At 39.3% G+C, this 18,992-nt stretch overlaps 1 protein-coding gene across 2 annotated transcripts; it reads right to left on the bottom strand.

Moving 5' to 3' along the window:
• Positions 1-360: 360 nt before the first annotated feature.
• On the bottom strand, positions 361-11,891 carry bicd2 (bicaudal D homolog 2 (Drosophila)). 2 transcript variants are annotated; one of them, XM_059538404.1, is made up of 9 exons: positions 11,430-11,890; positions 6,583-6,795; positions 6,271-6,423; positions 5,618-6,058; positions 5,170-5,499; positions 4,397-5,071; positions 4,109-4,260; positions 3,715-3,961; positions 361-1,918 (listed from the first exon to the last, which is right to left on the bottom strand). In XM_059538404.1, exons 1-9 carry the CDS (start codon positions 11,676-11,678, stop codon positions 1,916-1,918), a joined length of 2,463 nt encoding a protein of 820 aa, XP_059394387.1. In that variant the 5' UTR covers positions 11,679-11,890; the 3' UTR covers positions 361-1,915. The 2 variants fall into 2 exon arrangements, with proteins under 2 accessions (XP_059394387.1, XP_059394385.1); XM_059538402.1 differs by lacking the exon at positions 361-1,918 and having other exon boundaries at positions 3,506-3,961; positions 11,430-11,891.
• Between the last annotated feature and the right edge of the window lie 7,101 nt (positions 11,892-18,992).

The following is an 18,992-nucleotide window of genomic DNA, read 5'->3' as shown; positions in this document are numbered from 1 at the left end:
ACCTTACCCCAAGAATAATTGCTTTTACTCTCGGCTATATTTCCTAATAAATTTAAATATTGCGCAGGATATATTATTTTCTTAATATTACAACCCTAATTTGAAGAATTGTGTGATGTTGCTTTAGTTTATTGATATTACATAATTTTTAATCATTCAAAAAAATTATAATAATTTAAGTATATGGAAAAGCACTCAGCCTGTTCTTTTCTAATTCTTTCCCAACTCTGCTTTCACTGCTCATATAATCTGTAACTTCATGAATATAGTCAAATGAAATGATGCCAACAGTGAAACATCCCAGCACTATTGGACTCTTGGAAGTATGTCTGACAAAATTTGAGGACCTGAAGCAAACAGTGATATTTTATATTAGTTTATTTATTAATTTTTTTTGCTTCTTTTTTTTTTGTCAATGAGAAATGTTAAGACAGACAAGGGCCTATAATGTGTTCCTCATGATAAACTACAGAGCACAAAGGATTAGAAAAAAGCAGAACATTTACATCAGCACTGTAAAACCATAATAATTATAATGATAAAAAAAAAAAAAAAACAGGCGAGGCAGTATAGCATACATTGTACCTGTCAGATTTCAAGTAGAAATGCAAAGAATGTGCCGGTAATAATGCATACAAACCTAGTCATTAATACTGAAACGATAGCCAAGGTTATTAATAAATAATAACAAATACGTGAGGTCATTCTATAAAAATGTGTAAAAATAAAGTCAATGTCATATAAAGCTATGACATGGCTGATGAAGCGGTTTCAGCAAATAGAAAACTATTGCATACACTCCAGAAACAGCACAAAATTGCACTTTTTTAGTCAAAAGAAAAGGAAAAGTTATTTTAAAACATCTTAAATTTGAAATGGCACAAATGTTCTGAGGCAAAGTTTTCTGCTTGCTGAAATACAAACAAATAACTCAATTATTAGCAAGGTTAGCATAGAACAATAATGACCAACAACATCAACAGACAGCCATGATGACTGCCATCAGAAATCATTACTTCCTCAAAGGAATGTATGATTTGAACACACCTTATTCTTAATAACATTTAAAATCTCCTAAACCAGCAATCTGAGTTGACATTCACAAGGAGTGTTTAATTGTCCAAATTAGATGTGGGCCAAGTGAGCTAGATCTATAGCGAGACTGACAGAAATACTGAAGACTATGGCTCTTAGATTTATTTATGAAACCAAAAACAAATAGTTGCATAAAAGGCACAGAAGGTCTTATGAGAGGGTTATACAAAACAGATAATCGATGTTTAAAACAAGTATGTATTGCAATGTAAAAATACAAAATGCTGACCTTAATGCAGTATTTGGCAAAAAAAGTAGAAAGTATTCCAATTTGGAATTTATATTTTTTTATGTCTTGAATTTAACATATGCTTGACCCACTATGGAAATTGACTCCAAACTTTTCAGGAGCAAGTCAAACTTATTGTTCCTCAAACTGAGTTACACAAGAAACAAGAAACAAATATAGGCCTTATTAACATAATCGTTCTCCCTGGAATATGCTTAAAACCTGACAGTTAAGCATAAAATACTATAAACACACCACAGTTCTTATATTATTTTTGTTTTTCAGTTAAATACGTAAAATTCACAAACACAAAAAATGTGCCAAGTATACTGAAATGTGCATCTCTTACATAACTAATGCACTAAAAGTGCACATTAAACAAAAATGAAGCAGAAAAAAACAGTCAGAATCATGATAACATAGGTCAGTTGGCTTTACATGTGAGCCTGTGTGTTTTCTTGCAGCCACATCCAGGGACAAATTTCTTGTTTCCATAATTGGAGCAGGCATGTGTATTCTGGACGTACTGTATGTGATGAGCGAAGGAAGAGGGAAATGACCATTTGCGGATAATCTCCAGCGCTAATAAAATTACTGCAAAATTGAGAAACAAAATGATCATGAGAATTATTACATCACAACTGATCCAAATGTATTGTGAATAATTAATATATCTTAAGTCAAGCTGATCACACTGGACAAAGTGAAAGTTACCGTCAACATTGAGACAGGTTAGACTCATTAGTACACAGCAAAACATGGAAGTCTCATTTTTCCAGATGCAATGGACTGCAGGAAGCAGAAGACTCACATGCAACAGACAACATGCCAACTAATATAAATGGTTAAAAGTGAGAGCAACAGATCATGCACACTACAGTGGTTCAGAGACACACTGTAAAGACAACATGGACAATGTGTTATGCTGGTTGAAAAGCTAGATGAAATAGTAAGAACAAAACCAACAAAGACATGGATGACTAAGTGTGCAAAAAAACTATCATTCTAAACATTTTCTACGACAACTCTTAATTTAGTCATATTTTTATCTGTAGCATCAATTATGTTCTTTAGGGTTGCAACCTGGATTGCAAAGCTCCCAGCAGGCTCAGTAAGGTGCGTCTCTTTTGGGATTACACAGATTTATTTGCACGGACACAGAGATTAACAGACTAGCTTTGTGAAACTGGGTTTAACTCAATGACATTCATTGCTGGTTGGGTTAAAGTAGAAAAATTGGGCTCAGATGTTCAGAGAGAAAAGACAAATTTACACAAATTTATTTGACCATGTTTAGCCATTTTGCAAGTATTGTTTCCTCAATACTTGTTTATAGATATCTAGGTTTCAGTGAGTTTAGTTGCAACTGAATATAATATATCTGTTTGTACAGTGTGCTCTGGTTATATACTAAACAATTTGTCTAATGTGGTAGGTCATGCAATCAATGTATACCAGAAAATTGCATGCACGTACAACCTGCTTTCTTTCAAAAATGAGTACAAATGTCAAGAGTACAGGTCTTCCTCAATAATAAGTCACAAAAGAGACTCAATTTGGTATCCAAATATTGGAGTTAGTATATTACAAAAAAATCTTGTAGTAATTTATTTTACTTGTAGTGACTGTGATAACTTTAGCACTGTAAAAAATGACCGTGAATTTAATGGTAAAAGACTGTAAAAATGCTACAGTAAAAACCTGTTAAATGATTATTGATAAATTCCCCTACTATATATGGTAAAAAAAAAACTGTATTGGACATTACATGTAATTTTACAGTAGTATAACGTTTTTGGAAGTGAATAATTGTAGTGATAATTTACAGTGAATAACCGTAAATTGACATTCCCAGAACTCCCTGCATTACCTTTTTTCATCACCACGTGCATTTGGTGGTTATCAGTGTATTTCAAAGGTACAAAACAGATTTCAGTACTTCAGTAGATTGGTATATTAACATTATATCAGTTAATGAAATTACGGTATTTAACTGTAAATTTAAAACCGTAAAATATTTAAAATACTCCGTATTTTTTACGGTACATTCCAGCAACCAGAGCTGTCGTTTTTTTACGTTTATATTACAGATTTTTTTTTTTACAGTATAGATAGTATGGTATTGCCAGTATCTCCAGGAAGATTTACAGGAGAAGCCATCAGAACTGTTAGCACAAACAGTGACATGCTAGCATTGTTTTATCCCAAGTACACATACAGTAAAATGAATGTTAGTTAGCATGAGGACGCTGATGAGTAACAGTAACACACAGGTGTTAATCGGATCCAGTGTCACACAGAATTTTATACTTCTCACTGCAGAAAACCGCAGGACTTCCAATGAGGCCGTGTGGTTGTGGTCGGTTCTTGCATGGAAGTCTAGGACTTACATGGGGGCTGGAAAACGATAAGGGTCCCCTGCCACGGCCAGATGAAGCCTTCCCACGGCTGCCTGGCCCAGCACCAGATCCTCTTCGGGATTGCTCATGGTCAAACTCCAGATCCTCCAATCGCTGTGTAAGGGCCAGTTTCTGCTGGATGGCCATACGCAGGAGAGAGTTCAGAGTCTTCTTTTCATCTTCTGCTGCAGCCAGCTGCCTCTGCATGTCGTCCAATTGTGTTACGTATTCATCACATCTAATGAATAAAAGGAGAAAGAGGGATAGAACAGGAGAGATTTAGTTCCTGGATTAAGCAACCCTACTGTTTCTGGTTATTTGGTTGGGATGAGCCAGACAAAGAAAGCTGGAAGAGAAACAACTTTCAGTAGTGTTCCCGCACTACCTGGTGGCAAACATTGCCCTGAGAGAGGAGAATGTAGCGGCGTCTTCTTTAAGAGCCTTCAGCTCGTTCCTCAACTTCATCATGGTTTCGGTGACCATGGCCTTTTCATTCTCATATTTGCTCTTTAGGTTTGCCAGGGCAACCTCTGCTGTCTGAGAGAGGACAGAACCACACCACAGTTCAGAAAATGCTCTTGAAAAACTAGCAGTATGTTTGGATGGTCTACAAGAATATCAATATTCTGGCATCATATACACCCTTGCCAAGCTAATCTTTTTTTATTCTCACCTGTTTATTGGCCTTGAGCACAGTCCTCAGCGTGGCAATCTGTTCTCGTTTAGTGCTCAGCAGGGACTTGAGCTTTAAAATCTCCTCCATGCAAGCAGCTTGGTCTTTATCTGCCACTGCGGCCAACTCTAGAGAAGCAACTCTTTGCCTGGACAGTTCTGTGGTACGGTCGACCGCCTTCTGCAAGTGGCGTATCTGATCCCGAATTATAGCTACTAGGTTGTAGATGTCCATTGGTTCAGGACCTGGATCTTCTCTGACTGGTGTCACAGAAGTCAAGCTGTCAGCAGCGGTGGAGTTAGACCTTGGCGTCTCAGTTGTGCTGTCACTGGTTTGCGTCAAAGTAGACTGAAGATCTTTACCTTCGGTCTTGTTTCCTTTACCCTCTTTGTAGAAATCGAGCATGACACGATTCGGGGTTTCGTTGTTGCACATGCAGACATGGTGGTAGAGGTTTGCAAGCTCTTCACTGAAGGCGACAAGCTCATCCTGGGCAACACTAAGACTTCCTTCTGTCTCGCCGGCAACTGCACTCACTTCCTTCAGCTCCTTTTCCAACCGAGTGACTTGATCACGGTCTGCACGGCTGCTGCTCTCCAAATGAGACACTTGAACACTGAGGTCACGCACGTGTCCCTCCAGTCGTGCCCGTACCTCCTCATGCTCTGCCTTCATCTAGAAGAATCATGCATAATCACGTTGACACGAAATCATCACCCCGTAAATAAAAAAATAATATTGAACAAAACTCAACTTTTCTCAGTCCCACTCACCTCATCATGCTCCGATTTTAGTGCCTTAAGCTCCTCCCTCAGTTCACCTGCCTCTGCTATGGCCACTTCATACTTGCAGCGAAGTATCTCTGGCCCATTGATATCCAGCTCATAATAGTCCACATCATTGTCCTCTCGACTGTCCCGCTCTCGCTCACTGTCCAGGGCTGACTGCCGCTCCTTGCCTGCCTGCAATCTCCTCATTACACCCAAATCGTCACTAAGTCTCGTCATAGCTTCCTGCTGTTCAGCTAATGCTCCTCGAGCATGCTCTAACTGCTTCTGAGAGTCCTGTAAAGTGGTGAGTAGAGCCACCTTCTCTCGTTCCACCTGCAAGATGAAATGGAGGGGACAAATTCTACATTTAAAGTTGTTCGGAACAAGGTGACTGAGTCAACAAGGTTAACCGAAAAGTGGAATGCCAATTCAATGTGAAGAACAGTCATACCTGTAAGAGCTGTTGTTTAAGTTTCTGGATTTCAGAGATGTTCAGCTCTGTTAACAAGTCATCCACCAGACTTGGTGTGGGACGGATGTTTCCATCTCTTTTGGGAGAAGACAATCGGTTATCTTCGTCGTTAACCTCACTGACTTTAGCTAATCCGTTTTCAAATGCCAAAATGGCCTCATCGTTATTTGGTTCGTCTGTACTCAGTTTGAGCCCATCCAATGAGCTGGCAAGAAGGGAGTCTCCCAGGGTCATGTGATGTGTCAATTCTTTTCGAAGAGCTGCTTTCTGCTCCCGTTCAGTCTTTACGGTTTCTAAAGCCTCTGTTAGCTGACGCTCAGCTATTTCACGTAACCGAATGGCATCCTCTAGCTGGCTGTTGATGTACTGCACTTCCTCTTCCAAGCGTCGATTCTCATGCTTTAGTCCCTCAAACTCCACCTTTGGGAGAGAACAGAGATGTATGAGAAACAAACCAAAGACAAACAGTATGGTAACAGCAGACTTGTATAAATCCCACTATGTGAAAGTAGTAGTCATCGTTAAGAAAACACTTTCATCCAAAGTGCCTCCACGGTGATGGTGCTGGGACTGGAACTTTGTCTACTTTTCCACACTCACATTCGATGTGATCAATGGTCAGTGCTACTAACCTGACCCTGTTTAAGGGTGGAAACTTGTTTCTGAAGGCTGATGTTCTCCTCTTCCAGTTCAGTGTAGTCTTGCAGCAGACGAGACTCACGGATCTTGTACTCTCTAATATCGTCACGCAGGCGACTGCGCTGGAGCTCCACAATCTCATTATTCTTAAAGACACAACAAATTTAGTTGACAAAAGACTAAGATCTATATGGAACATAGAAGTTGCATTACTATGGTCATAACTCACTGGGTTTGTTTGCTGTGGAGTATATTTTCATGTGGACAAAGTTCATAAATATGTTTAGTAAACTCAACCCGCAAACCTCTCTCAGCTCTAGTGCAAGGGTGGCCAGACGTTCGTTCTCCGCCTGGGTGCTGGTGAGGGTGTTTTTTGTTTGTCGCAGGTCAGCCTGCAGTTCCTGCACTCTCTGCTCATAGTACGCCTCTTTAGATGCCGACTCAAGGATGAGGGACTCTTCCCTGCTTTCCCCATCTGCAGCCACCTTCCTATGTGTGGAGTGAACCTGGCCGTATGCCTGTAAGAACATGATTAGAGAGGTTAGAATATTGTATGAAGTTATCAAGTTCTAGCACTATGGCTATACTAGACTGTAGAAGTCTGTCAATTCTGTCTGGGCCTATACTAGACACTGAAGTTTAGTTTGTATGTGGGACACTTTGTAAAGCTCAAAGATGCATTTCCTGCAAACTGATGATGTAACTGGCTACAGAAAACCCTAATTGAATTCTGTCCAAAAGCTCTTCTTATCAAACGCTCAATATCTTTTTTTTTTCCCACTAAGGTTGTGTGCCAGTCTGAATGATGTCATTGGCATGCTACAGCCTGACCACAGTGACCACACACATGCGCAATCATGGCAGTACAAGCCGTAAATGTTAACAGCTCCGTTAGTGCTGGTGGTTAGCAGAAAGGCATGCAGGGACCACTGATGTATGATGGACCAAACACACAGATGCAAGGCCTAACAATGCAACATACATCAGGATGTTTCTTCCCTCTGGACTTTCAGAAAATAAACACATTCACATTCTCAATGGTTTATTTATCCACTTACATTGTGAAACAGTAAACATACATTTATCTGAGGAGAATTGTAATTTTTGTCATTTACAAACATTGAATGCGTGTGAGACCAAAAGAGACGTGGAAATGGTGTCAGCACTAAGTCCTCCTCCTGCCACGGCAGCTGCTGCTAAGACCTGGCAGCTGTCCACCTGTCACTCTGGGTTGCCAAGACATTTCTTTAGATCTTTATTCTGATTCCAGAACAGAGATTCCATAGATAGAGACAATGGCAACAACACACAGACTCCCAACACTGTGTGTTTCTCTCTATTCCTGAACTATTGATTAAAGAATATTTTTGTGATCAGGTCTTTAATGAAAGATGATACAACATTCCTGTGTAGCATAAACTGATTCCTTGAATATCTCATAATCGACTTACAATTCTCAGTACTGCTCTGCTTAAACTGAACCAGAGATGCATTGGCAGCTTACTCTGTATAACTAAAACTGAGAAAAGGCCTTGTTAAATATATCCATGCTACTGCTGTGTAAGTCTTCCACTGAGAGTTCAGTGATGTCAAACACAAGACTTCTTATATGCACAGAATTTTACAGAGAGGAAATCCGAAGTTTTACCATTTCTAATGGGTTCTAGGAGAGTAGTTTTCAATTTATGAATCATACAAGGTGTGTAAATAAATAGATAAAAAAAAGTTGAGGCAAGTAAGGTAATGCAAGTAATTTGTAACTTAAGTGTTTAAAACACACAACATTGAATGTGTGTGTACAATTTATATTGTACAACAAAACAAAAAACTTGACTTCAAGTAGTCAACATAAACAATCCGTGTACCATTCATTCATTCATTCATTCATTCATTCATTCATTCATTCGTCTTTTCGATTTAATATTGAAAGTAAAATTCCATTCATATATTACTTTCAGTGATTATTGTAGTACCAAAGAAAAAATGCCTGCTATACCTACAATCTTGGCTTTTTATTCAGAATCAATTTGATCCAAAGTAAAAGTAAAGACATTGATAATGTTACCAAAGATATTTCAAATAAATGCTGTTTGTATGAAAATGTATAACAATTTCCACAAAAATATTAAGCAGAACAACTGTTTTCAATACTGATATAATAATAAGAAATGTTTCTTGAGCAGCAAATCATCATGTGACACTGAAGACCCTCAAATTCAGCCTCGCATTACATTAATTAAATACATTTTAAATTATATGCAATGGAAAACAGTTATTATAAATTTTAAGAATTTTTCATAAAGTCACTGCACTTTTTATCAAATAATTGCAGCCTTGGTGAGCGTAAAGAGACATTTCAAAAACATTACGACATCTTCCTAACAATAAACTTTTTATATGTCAATAAGATAATTAGCTTACTTGCATACAGCATATAAAACTCTAGATTGGAGCTGTAGTGTAAACACTATTTTTTAAACTAAAAGCAGGCAAAAATATTTTTTTACTGCACAAAATATTTAGATCTCTCTCTGTGGTCATATTGACTTAACCTAGAAACAGATCTTATTGTCATCTCATATAAGGGACACTAATCTCACCAAGACTGGGTCTTACTATGCTTACAGAGTGTTTTGAGAATGAGTTAACGTGCGTGTGTGTGTGTGTGTGTGTGTGTGTGTGTGTGTGTGTGTGTGTGTGTGTGTTTGTGTGTGTGTGGCGGACTTCAAACAGGTGAGAGAGCAGATCTGATGTAGGCTACTTGGAAAGGATTAACTGGTCTTCTCTTTTCACCTCACCCCCGTCTGATCCAGCGTGTCTGAGTCTTGATCACACCTATCTTAACGTGTCCTGTGTGTGCACTCTCTCATGGTTTCAAATCCCCTCTTTACTGTGGTGTTGAAAAAGCTTTTAAAAATTATTTTCCCACACTGCAGGACCAAAATTAAAATGAATTAGTGAGGATAAAAATGGTAAATAAATAAATGAAATAAAACTAAATAAAATAAAACTAAATAAAATGTAACTAATAACAGGCCTGGATTTTTTTTATGTTAACCTAGTAATAATATACATATTAATAATTAGAATAATACCAATAATATACATATTATTAATAAAAAATATTAAATAAATACATACATTTAAATAAACCTATATTCAAATTAAATAAAAAAATTAAGGAAAACAAACAAATAAATGGTGACTAGACTCTAACTGTTTCTAAATAGTAACCTAAAATCTGAAAGTGTATTATATATATATATATATATATATATATATATATATATATATATATATATATATATATATATATATATATATATATATATATATATATATATAATGCATTAATAAGTGAGAATAGCTTTTATTAATAAAATGACTCATGCAAGATAATCTGCCAAGTAATCTGATTTCATGCACTGACCTACAGAAGTCTAGCAGCTTGAAATGACACACAAAAGCATTTGTACAAGAGTTTAACTGCTTCCAGCTGAAGCCCCTTGCTGACACCATTAGTGTGAGATCAGTCTAGGCAGTGGACTTGAGTCAAGACCAAGGCGCTTTTTTTAGCCTGATTTCTTCCCAGATCTTCTTACTACATGACGAAGACAGCGTCCTCTATTTAGTGGTGCAGAAAAGATTAGAGCAGAAGGAAGTAAGTACAGAACAAAGACGAGCTCTAAATAAACTATAATTCTAACAATCGGGATTAATGTCTGAGCTTAGATGCATGTTTGTGTTGACAGGAAGTTGTAGGCGAGAGAGAGAGTTGTTCAGGGGTGCTGAGAACACAACTTGAGTTTATTTAGGTCTATAAAACAATTCATATACAGCCTACATTCCAGTCTAGGTTTATTGCAGAATGTTTTATCAGGAAGAAACATCTACTCCACTTGTTTTCTCACATCCACATCTCACTTCTTGTAATTGTTTCACCTTCAGCCTCTGATCAACAACACGCAAATGATATATACACATGTCCATATATAAGAATGCTGAACATACAACATGAGATATTAAATAAATTAAGGGTTTATTGACTTTAAATATATTCATAAATCTCCTATAATTGTAAAATGAATATCCGGCTTTTCCATAGATAGCAGGCAGGATATCCTGTGGTCTTTTCTTAGGTTATTGTGATGAAGCCATCACTTTAAATTCTACAATAAATGTAACTTTATTGAACTGGGCCTTAGCATAGGCTTGTGTACAGCTATATAAAGAGTCAATGACATTTCCATAATTGGTACTGACAGAATATTTCTGATTCTAGATGTCTACATGTTGATTTTTTTCCCCATCTCCAATAATGCAAAAATGTTTGTTTTTTTATACTTTTGACAATAAAAACAGCAAACAACAAACTATTATATGCATCAACATTATTTTTCAACAACAACAATGAATTGTGACAAATGGACTATTAAAAGTACAAATATTCCATGTAGTCACATTAATTTAAGACCATATATCCTACATGCACAATAATAATAAACTGAGGTGGAGTTTAACAAGTCATATTACATGGTAGTTTAAACTGAATGGCTATTTTATATCTTTATAGCTAACAATTAGCATTCCACCTTTGTAATTTTAAAGCTGATGTAATCTACTCTGTATCGTCAATCCTATATCAATTCAAAAATTTATGTTTTGCGGACGATTTTAAATGAATATTTTATTCTGTCAAGCGTCATTTGTAAAACAAGACCAGAATTAAATAATATTCGATGCTTTTTGTATTTGATTTCAACAAACAAACAAACAACAACAACAACAACAACAAAAAGAACTTAAGCAAACTTAACTTTAAAAAAAAACTTAAAATTAACTGTCCATAAATTATTACATTAAGGCAGGTTTTGCGTATACCGGTCCTATATTTCTGCTGACAAAGAGACCGATAACGAGCACCTCAAAATAGTAGAAATATCAGCAGATTTATTGATATTTCTTCGTATTTCTTCTTTTTATTATCGCTGGCACTTTTTGCAAAGTACATGCTGAAGAACAATGAAAGTACAGAAAACGAGCAACAATGGGTGGAGCGTCAGACTGATACACTTTTCCTTTTTTCAAAAACACACCGTTACATTTCAGTCAAGCCGCAAAATTGTAAAATTGTTGTCTGATTTGGTCTGACCTCTCTGAGCTGGTCCAGCTCATGTCTGACGCTCTCATAATCGCTCTCCAGCTCCTCGAAGCGCTGTTTGAGCTGCTGGTTCTCCTCTAGCACCGCGAGCCCGTACTCCGCCGCCTGGATCTTCTCGCGGCTCGTCTCGCTCAGTTCCCGCGTCAGGCGCTCGTTCTCCGCGCGGAGCCAGTTGGGCCCGGCTTCAGAGACCAGCTGCGCCTCGGGACACCCGTCCTCTTCCCCGGACATGTTTGCCATCACCCGGCACACTCTAACACAGGCGATAACGGACCGAGCCCGTTGATTCTTCTTTCTCAACCATGAAGTTGAAGTTAATTGGAGGCACTATTCTTAATGTGAAAGTTCAAATTCAATTTTACAAACTTATTCCCCATGTTTAAATGTAGAACTCCATGATTTTCTCTCGTTCGGATGTCATTCCGGAGATTAGGAGGGGGACTCGGTTTGCTGTGAGATCATCTAGCAGGAATACGAAGTGATTTTGTCTCTCCTGTTTTAAGGGTAATGTAGTTCCATTGAAATATGCATGCGTTGAATTAGAGCTGTGCTAGACTACAAGACCCATAATGCTTTGTGTTCTGTACACGAAGGCAGCACAGGATGCACAGATGGTCCATAGATTGAATGCCAAATTCAATTTCAAATGTTGCTCAATGCTTCCATCTACTGATGGTAAAATTTCAGGTTGTGTGGTGTAGATGTTTTTAAAATCAGGGACTGATTTTTTTTTTTATAAAAAAAAAATATATATAATAGGTATATTAACATCGTTTATGTAAAAATACCTATTTATACTTTGTGTTAAAAATAATAATTATTTTAATTTAATGTAAAACGTGAAAAATTTAATAATTATTATAATTATTGTAATTTTAAATTAAATATTTTTTATTGCCTTTTAAATCAAAAATAAATTCTTAAAATATTATGTGGAAAACATGTACTTTGTTTTATTATTATTATTAGTATGTGTTTTTTTCTAACTTTTTCTTATATAAAGAAGACAACACATTGTTTTCCTAAATAGAATAGAATAATAATAATAGTATAATAGCAATAGTATTATTTAATACGATTTATTACTATTGTTATTATTATTTTACTTTTTTATATTTTTTGTATATTCTAAAGAAAACATTGTTTTTTAATAAATTAAACAATAGGCTTTTATTTTTATTGTCATTGTTTTAAAACCAAAATACATTATTAAAATATTATCTGGAAAATATTTACTTTTTAATAATACTTTATTATTATTTTAGTAATAGCAATAATAGTAGGCTAGTTGTTGCCACAATTTATATAGTTTATAAAACTGATCTTTTTCTGTAGTCCACCGTCACACCTCATGGAGCCAGTCTGAAAAACCCTGCTCAACACTTGAAACTTAATTGTCTATCATTGTGTTTTCAGTTGACTGAAAAACTGGGGTTTGCTTTTGTGTCACCACCACACTTGAATGGAATAGAACAGAAAGCATTTGATTAAAGGACATTCAAACCACAAAACTGGTTTTACCAATCAATCTGAAGGTGAAAATATACTTTATTCATGCAAGCTCATCATTATTATCTGCCGAGGTTGAAGGCTGACACGGCTGAATCAAAAGAGGAAGTAGCAGAATGAGCGTTTAACATCTCCAAGGTGCACTTTCATCCCGATGGTAAGTTCTTATTTAGCGCTCTCTCATTACTAAGAAAGATGTAATTTAATTCTGCATGTTCAGTTACTGTACAATTCTGTCTTCAGGGTGCTCTGGATGTTTACAACCATTGTAAGTTTGCCAGATCAGATTTAAAAAATCGAAACCGAAAGTTGTACAGTATTCATTTATTAATTCATTCATTCATTCATTCATCCATTCATTCATTCATTCATTCATTGTTATATACTTTTCATACAGATAAATATTACCATTTTTTCTCTGTCTGCTGTGGCCTGGGCTGTGGACTGTCACTCTACAGGCCATTTTACTGTAAGAAATCATTTTTAAGTGTTCCAGTATATAATTATATCATCCTAACAGTTGTGGGTCTTTCAGACTAAAGTTGTAACGATTCGTGCACCAGTGAAACACAGGGAGACGAGAGATCCAATCGCTGGTATGTTTATTGGGGATAATCCAAATTCGTTGTCAGACATGCCAGGGTCAAAACCAGAATGCAGTCCAAACAAAAACAAACAAACAAGAAAGGAAAAGGAAAAGGGAACGGAACGGGAACTCAGAATGTGAGGAATGGAGAATCTCGGGGAACGAGAAGACTGGAACATCGAAGGGTAAGGACTCCATACAAACAACAGGGAAAGACAGGTATTCATAAGGAGGCTTATGACAATAGATTGTCTGCACCTGGTGCAATTAACTGGAGTGCAATTACTGTGAAGACAGGACCAGACTAGAGGAATTATAGTGCCTATGGTGAAGTGCCTAAGGGGAAGTTAGCCCACTAGTGGACACCCAGGGAAACAGAGACTGACAGCGTGACATTACCCCCTCCTCCGCGGAGCAGCTGCCAGATGCTCCACCCGAAACCAAGGGAAACCAACAGAAAAAGAGACTAGGAGGGAGGTGGAGCGGCGGAGGACTAGGGGAAGGGACGGAGGGCCAGATAACATGGTAAAACAAAGACAAGAGGACCAGGTAGAATGGGGAGACAGAGACAAGACAACCAGGTAAAATGGGGAGACAAAGACAAGAGAAGTGCAACACAAAACAAGGAGTCCAGGAGGGAGGTGGACCGGCGGAGGATCAGGGGAAGGGAATGGCGGGCCAGGTCCAAAGGAGGAAACAGACAGAAAAAAACAAAAGAAAACAGAAACACCAAAAACATAAGTCCATAAAGGACATCACGTGACGCCCACCAGGGCGGAGCAGAAGACCACCACAACCGTGTGGTCAGGGCGGAAACCCCCCAGGGCGGAGCAGAAGACCACCACATCCTTGTGGTCGAGGCCGGAGTCCCCAAGGGCGGAGCAGAAGACCACCACAACCGTGTGGTCAGGGCGGAAGCCCCCCAGGGCGGAACAGAAGACCACCATGTCCTTGTGGTCGAGGCCGAAGGGCCCCAGGGCGGAGCAGAAGACCACCACATCCGTGCGGCCAGACCAACGGGAGGACGAAACTCTGGTAATCCTATGGTGTTTCTACTGGATTCCAGAAGATCGGTGCTGACTTGACTCTGCTCATGAAGATCACCGGTGACTTGACTCAGTCCTTGAAGATCACCGGTGACTTGACTCAGTCCTTGAAGATCACCGGTGACTTGACTCAGTCCTTGAAGATCACCGGTGACTTGACTCAGTCCTTGAAGATCACCAGTGACTTGACTTGACTCCTCTCCCCTCTCTGTCCATAATGGGGAAATGGTGGCTCCCATCCGAACCCCGGGTCAACGGGAGGCCACAGTGGAGATCGCTGCCGGACCTCCTCTCGATTGCTCACTCCTGAGCGACCTCCCCTGGTTCCACGGAACACTAACAGACGAGTACCCTCAAAGCCATTCTTCTCCCGCTTGATGGCTGGGGAGGAAATTAGAGCAGACATACCGCTGGATCTCTTTGGATGGAGTCCTTCTGTAACGATTCGTGCACCAGTGAAACACAGGGAGACGAGAGATCCAATCGCTGGTATGTTTATTGGGGATAATCCAAATTCGTTGTCAGACATGCCAGGGTCAAAACCAGAATGCAGTCCAAACAAAAACAAACAAACAAGAAAGGAATAGGAAAACGGAACGGAACGGGAACTCAGAATGTGAGGAATGGAGAATCTCGGGGAACGAGAAGACTGGAACATTGAAGGGTAAGGACTCCATACAAACAACAGGGAAAGACAGGTATTCATAAGGAGGCTAATGACAATAGATTGTCTGCTCCTGGTGCAATTAACTGGAGTGCAATTACTGTGAAGACAGGACCAGACTAGAGAAATTATAGTGCCTATGGTGAAGTGCCTAAGGGGAAGTTAGCCCACTAGTGGACACCCAGGGAAACAGAGACAAAAGTGAAACCATTATTTATGTCCATTCTTCTAAATTGTATCCATAAAGCCTTACACATGAGAAAAGCACTTCCAAAAAAGGTCAACTGTGACTAGTCCTGACTCTGGAAGGTCAAAGGTGACTAACCCTGACTCTGGAAGGTCAAAGGTGACTAACCCTGACTCTGGAAGGTCCATGAGCACCTGACTTGACTCCGGAGGTTCAACCGGAACCTGACTCAACTCTGAAAATGCAACGGTCACCTGACTCGACTCTGGAAGGTCCACAGGAACTAGCCCTGACTCTGGAGAGTCAATGGTGACTAACCCTGACTCTGGAAGGTCAACGGCGACTAACCCTGACTCTGGAGGGTCGACGGTGACTTACCCTGACTCTGGAGGGTCCATGAGCACCTGACTCGACTCTGGAGGGTCAACCGGAACCTGACTCAACTCTGGAAAGTCAATGGGTACCTGACTCAATTCTGGAAGGTCAACCGGAATCTGACTTGATTGTGGGGAATCAACAGGAACGTGACTCGACTCTGGAAGGTCAACAGGAATCTGACTTGATTCTGGGGAATCAACTGGAACGTGACTCGACTCTGGAAGGTCAACAGGAATCTGACTTGATTCTGGGGAATCAACTGGAACGTGACTCGACTCTGGATGGTCAACAGGAGCCTGACTCGACTCTGGACAGTCAACTGGAATTTGACTCGACTCTGGACAGTCAACTGGAACAAGCCCTGCCTCTGGAAGGTCAACGGTAACTAACCCTGACTCTGGAGGGTCCATGAACACCTGACTCGACTCTGAAGGGTCAACCAGAACCTGACTCAACTCTGGAAAGTCAACGGGCACCTGACTCGACTCTGGAAGGTCCACTGTAGTTGCCATCCTCTGCCGTGGCTCCGGGCTAGCGGCCATCTTGTGCAGTGTCGTTGGGTTGGTGGCCATCTTGTACTGTGGTACTGGCTCAGCAGACGTGATGTGAACAGTCTTGGGAATCTCTAGGATCTTTGACAGCATGGAGAAATAATCCAAAAACGTCTCTGCGGCCATCTTGGGCGTTGGTGCTGAGCTGGCGGCCATCTTGCACCGTGGCGCTGGACTGGTGACCACTTTGTGCTGTGGCGCTGTGCTGGCGTCCATCTTGCCTCGTGGCGCTGGGCTGGCGGCCATCTTGCCTTGTGGCGCTGAGCTGGTGACCATCTTGTGCTGTGGTGTGGGGCTGGCTTCCATCTTGCCTCGTGGTGCTGGGTTGGCGGCCATGTTGCCTCGTGGCGCTGAGCTGGCGGCCATATTGTGATGTGGTGTGGGGCTGGCTTCCATCTTGCCTCGTGGTGCTGGGTTGGCGGCCATGCTGCGCAGCGGCATTGGGTTGGCGGCCATCTTGTGCGGCGGCACTGGACTGGTGGCCATCTTGCACAGCAGCGCTGGCTCAGCCGATTTGCGCCTCCTCTCCCCTCTCTGTCCATAATGGGGAAATGGCGGCTGCCGGACCTCCTCTCGATTGCTCACTCCTGAGCGACCTCCCCTGGTTCCACGGAACACTACCAGACGAGTACCCTCAAAGCCATTCTTCTCCCGCTTGATGGCTGGGGAGGAAATTGGAGCAGACATACCGCTGGATCTCTTTGGATGGAGTCCTTCTGTAACGATTCGTGCACCAGTGAAACACAGGGAGACAAACGATCCAATCGCTGGTATGTTTATTGGGGATAATCCAAATTCGTTGTCAAACATGCCAGGGTCAAAACCAGAATGCAGTCCAAACAAAAACAAACAAACAAGAAAGGAATAGGAAAACGGAACGGAACGGGAACTCAGAATGTGAGGAATGGAGAATCTCGGGGAACGAGAAGACTGGAACATCGAAGGGTAAGGACTCCATACAAACAACAGGGAAAGACAGGTATTCATACAGAGGCTAATGACAATAGATTGTCTGCACCTGGTGCAATTAACTGGAGTGCAATTACTGTGAAGACAGGACCAGACTAGAGAAATTATAGTGCCTATGGTGAAGTGCCTAAGGGGAAGTTAGCCCACTAGTGGACACCCAGGGAAACAGAGACAAAAGTGAAACCATTATTTATGTCCATTCTTCTAAATTGTATCCATAAAGCCTTACACATGAGAAAAGCACACTTCCAAAAAAGTTACTTTAGTTTGAAGTGGATATTTGAAGTGTTTTTAAGTTCCTCTATACACATGATCAATAAATCAATCAATCTTTGAGTTAGTCATTAATCAATATCTTCATGTTTTCCAGCCATCGTGGTGCCGTCAGTTCTTGCTGTGTTCTTCACAGTAGTTTTTGAATGCGTTGGTGCATCATTCGGTAAGCTGTTTTATTCAAACTTATGATATAAAATGAATCAAAAAATTCCCAAATGCCACATATAACAGTTACAAATTTGATGGAACAGGTTTTGTTGAGCATTTAACATTTTTAACAGGTTTGCCAGCACAAACTGTAAGATGTAAGGGTCGACCTTACCACTGGAAAGGTAATTCACTGTGTTCAGACAGCTTGCCTTTTTGAGTAATATGAAAACTGGTTTGGTATTAAATACCTTTTTTTTTTTGCTACAGATGTTGTCTGTGGTTATTGTATGGCTTTGTTAGTCACCATCCTTCATCTCAGGTCTTATCATGGTATGTTAACCTCACAACTTCCTAACAGAGACATCAAGGTTTCATTGTTGTGCCTCTTCCTTGTTGTTTCTAATCAGCATATTAGATTGATTTCTGAAGGATCATGTGACACTGAAGACTGCTGAAAAATCAGCTTTGATCACAGGAATAAATACAATTTGAAAAAAATATATTCAAATAGAAAATTCTAAATTGTAATATTATTTCACAATATTACTGTTTTTACTATATATTTTTTTAATTAATAAATACACTCTTTGTGAGAATGAGAGTCCTGTTTGAGTATACAATGCTATAATCCATGTTTACCAATTTTTTTGCAGTTTATACTCTGTCTTGTGGCTTGTGCCTCGTTGTGTTTTCCATAAGAGGAGCCATACGCAAATATAATGCTCTATGGTGAGAACTTTTCCTTTATTATGTCTGATTGTTTCATATGAGTTACTGCTGGGCATTGCAGCAGATTATTTTCTAAGAACATGCTAGAAAGACTGTTGTTCCTGTTTTTTAAACAGGAAAGCAAGGCATTCCTGTGGTTGAAGCAAAATTAATGCTCACTTAAGAGGTAAGAAATGTATATATATATATATATATATATATATATGTTTGTTATTTAGTTGTTTGTATTTTGATAATACAACTGTAATCATTGTCAATGTCTTTTTCAGGTGTCCATTTGTTCATTCATGCACATTTATTAAGTTTGTGTTGCTCTTTTCATATACATATTGTTTCAAAGCAGTTTTAAATCAAAGCAAATTGTCATGTGAATTCAATGTGATCTGACTTAATTATGTACATTTCACACATCTAATTTCTGATTTAATCTTGTTTTACTGTTTGTTACTTTCTACATTTCACTTTTCCCTAAATTGTTTTGATAGTTATTTCATTGATTTTTTGAAGTT

The sequence above is a fragment of the Carassius carassius genome, chromosome 44, assembly GCF_963082965.1.
Source record: "Carassius carassius chromosome 44, fCarCar2.1, whole genome shotgun sequence".
In the NCBI taxonomy this organism is placed as follows: domain Eukaryota; kingdom Metazoa; phylum Chordata; class Actinopteri; order Cypriniformes; family Cyprinidae; genus Carassius; species Carassius carassius.
Note: the sequence above shows the minus strand (reverse complement) of the source record. Positions and strands in the feature narration are given on the sequence as shown.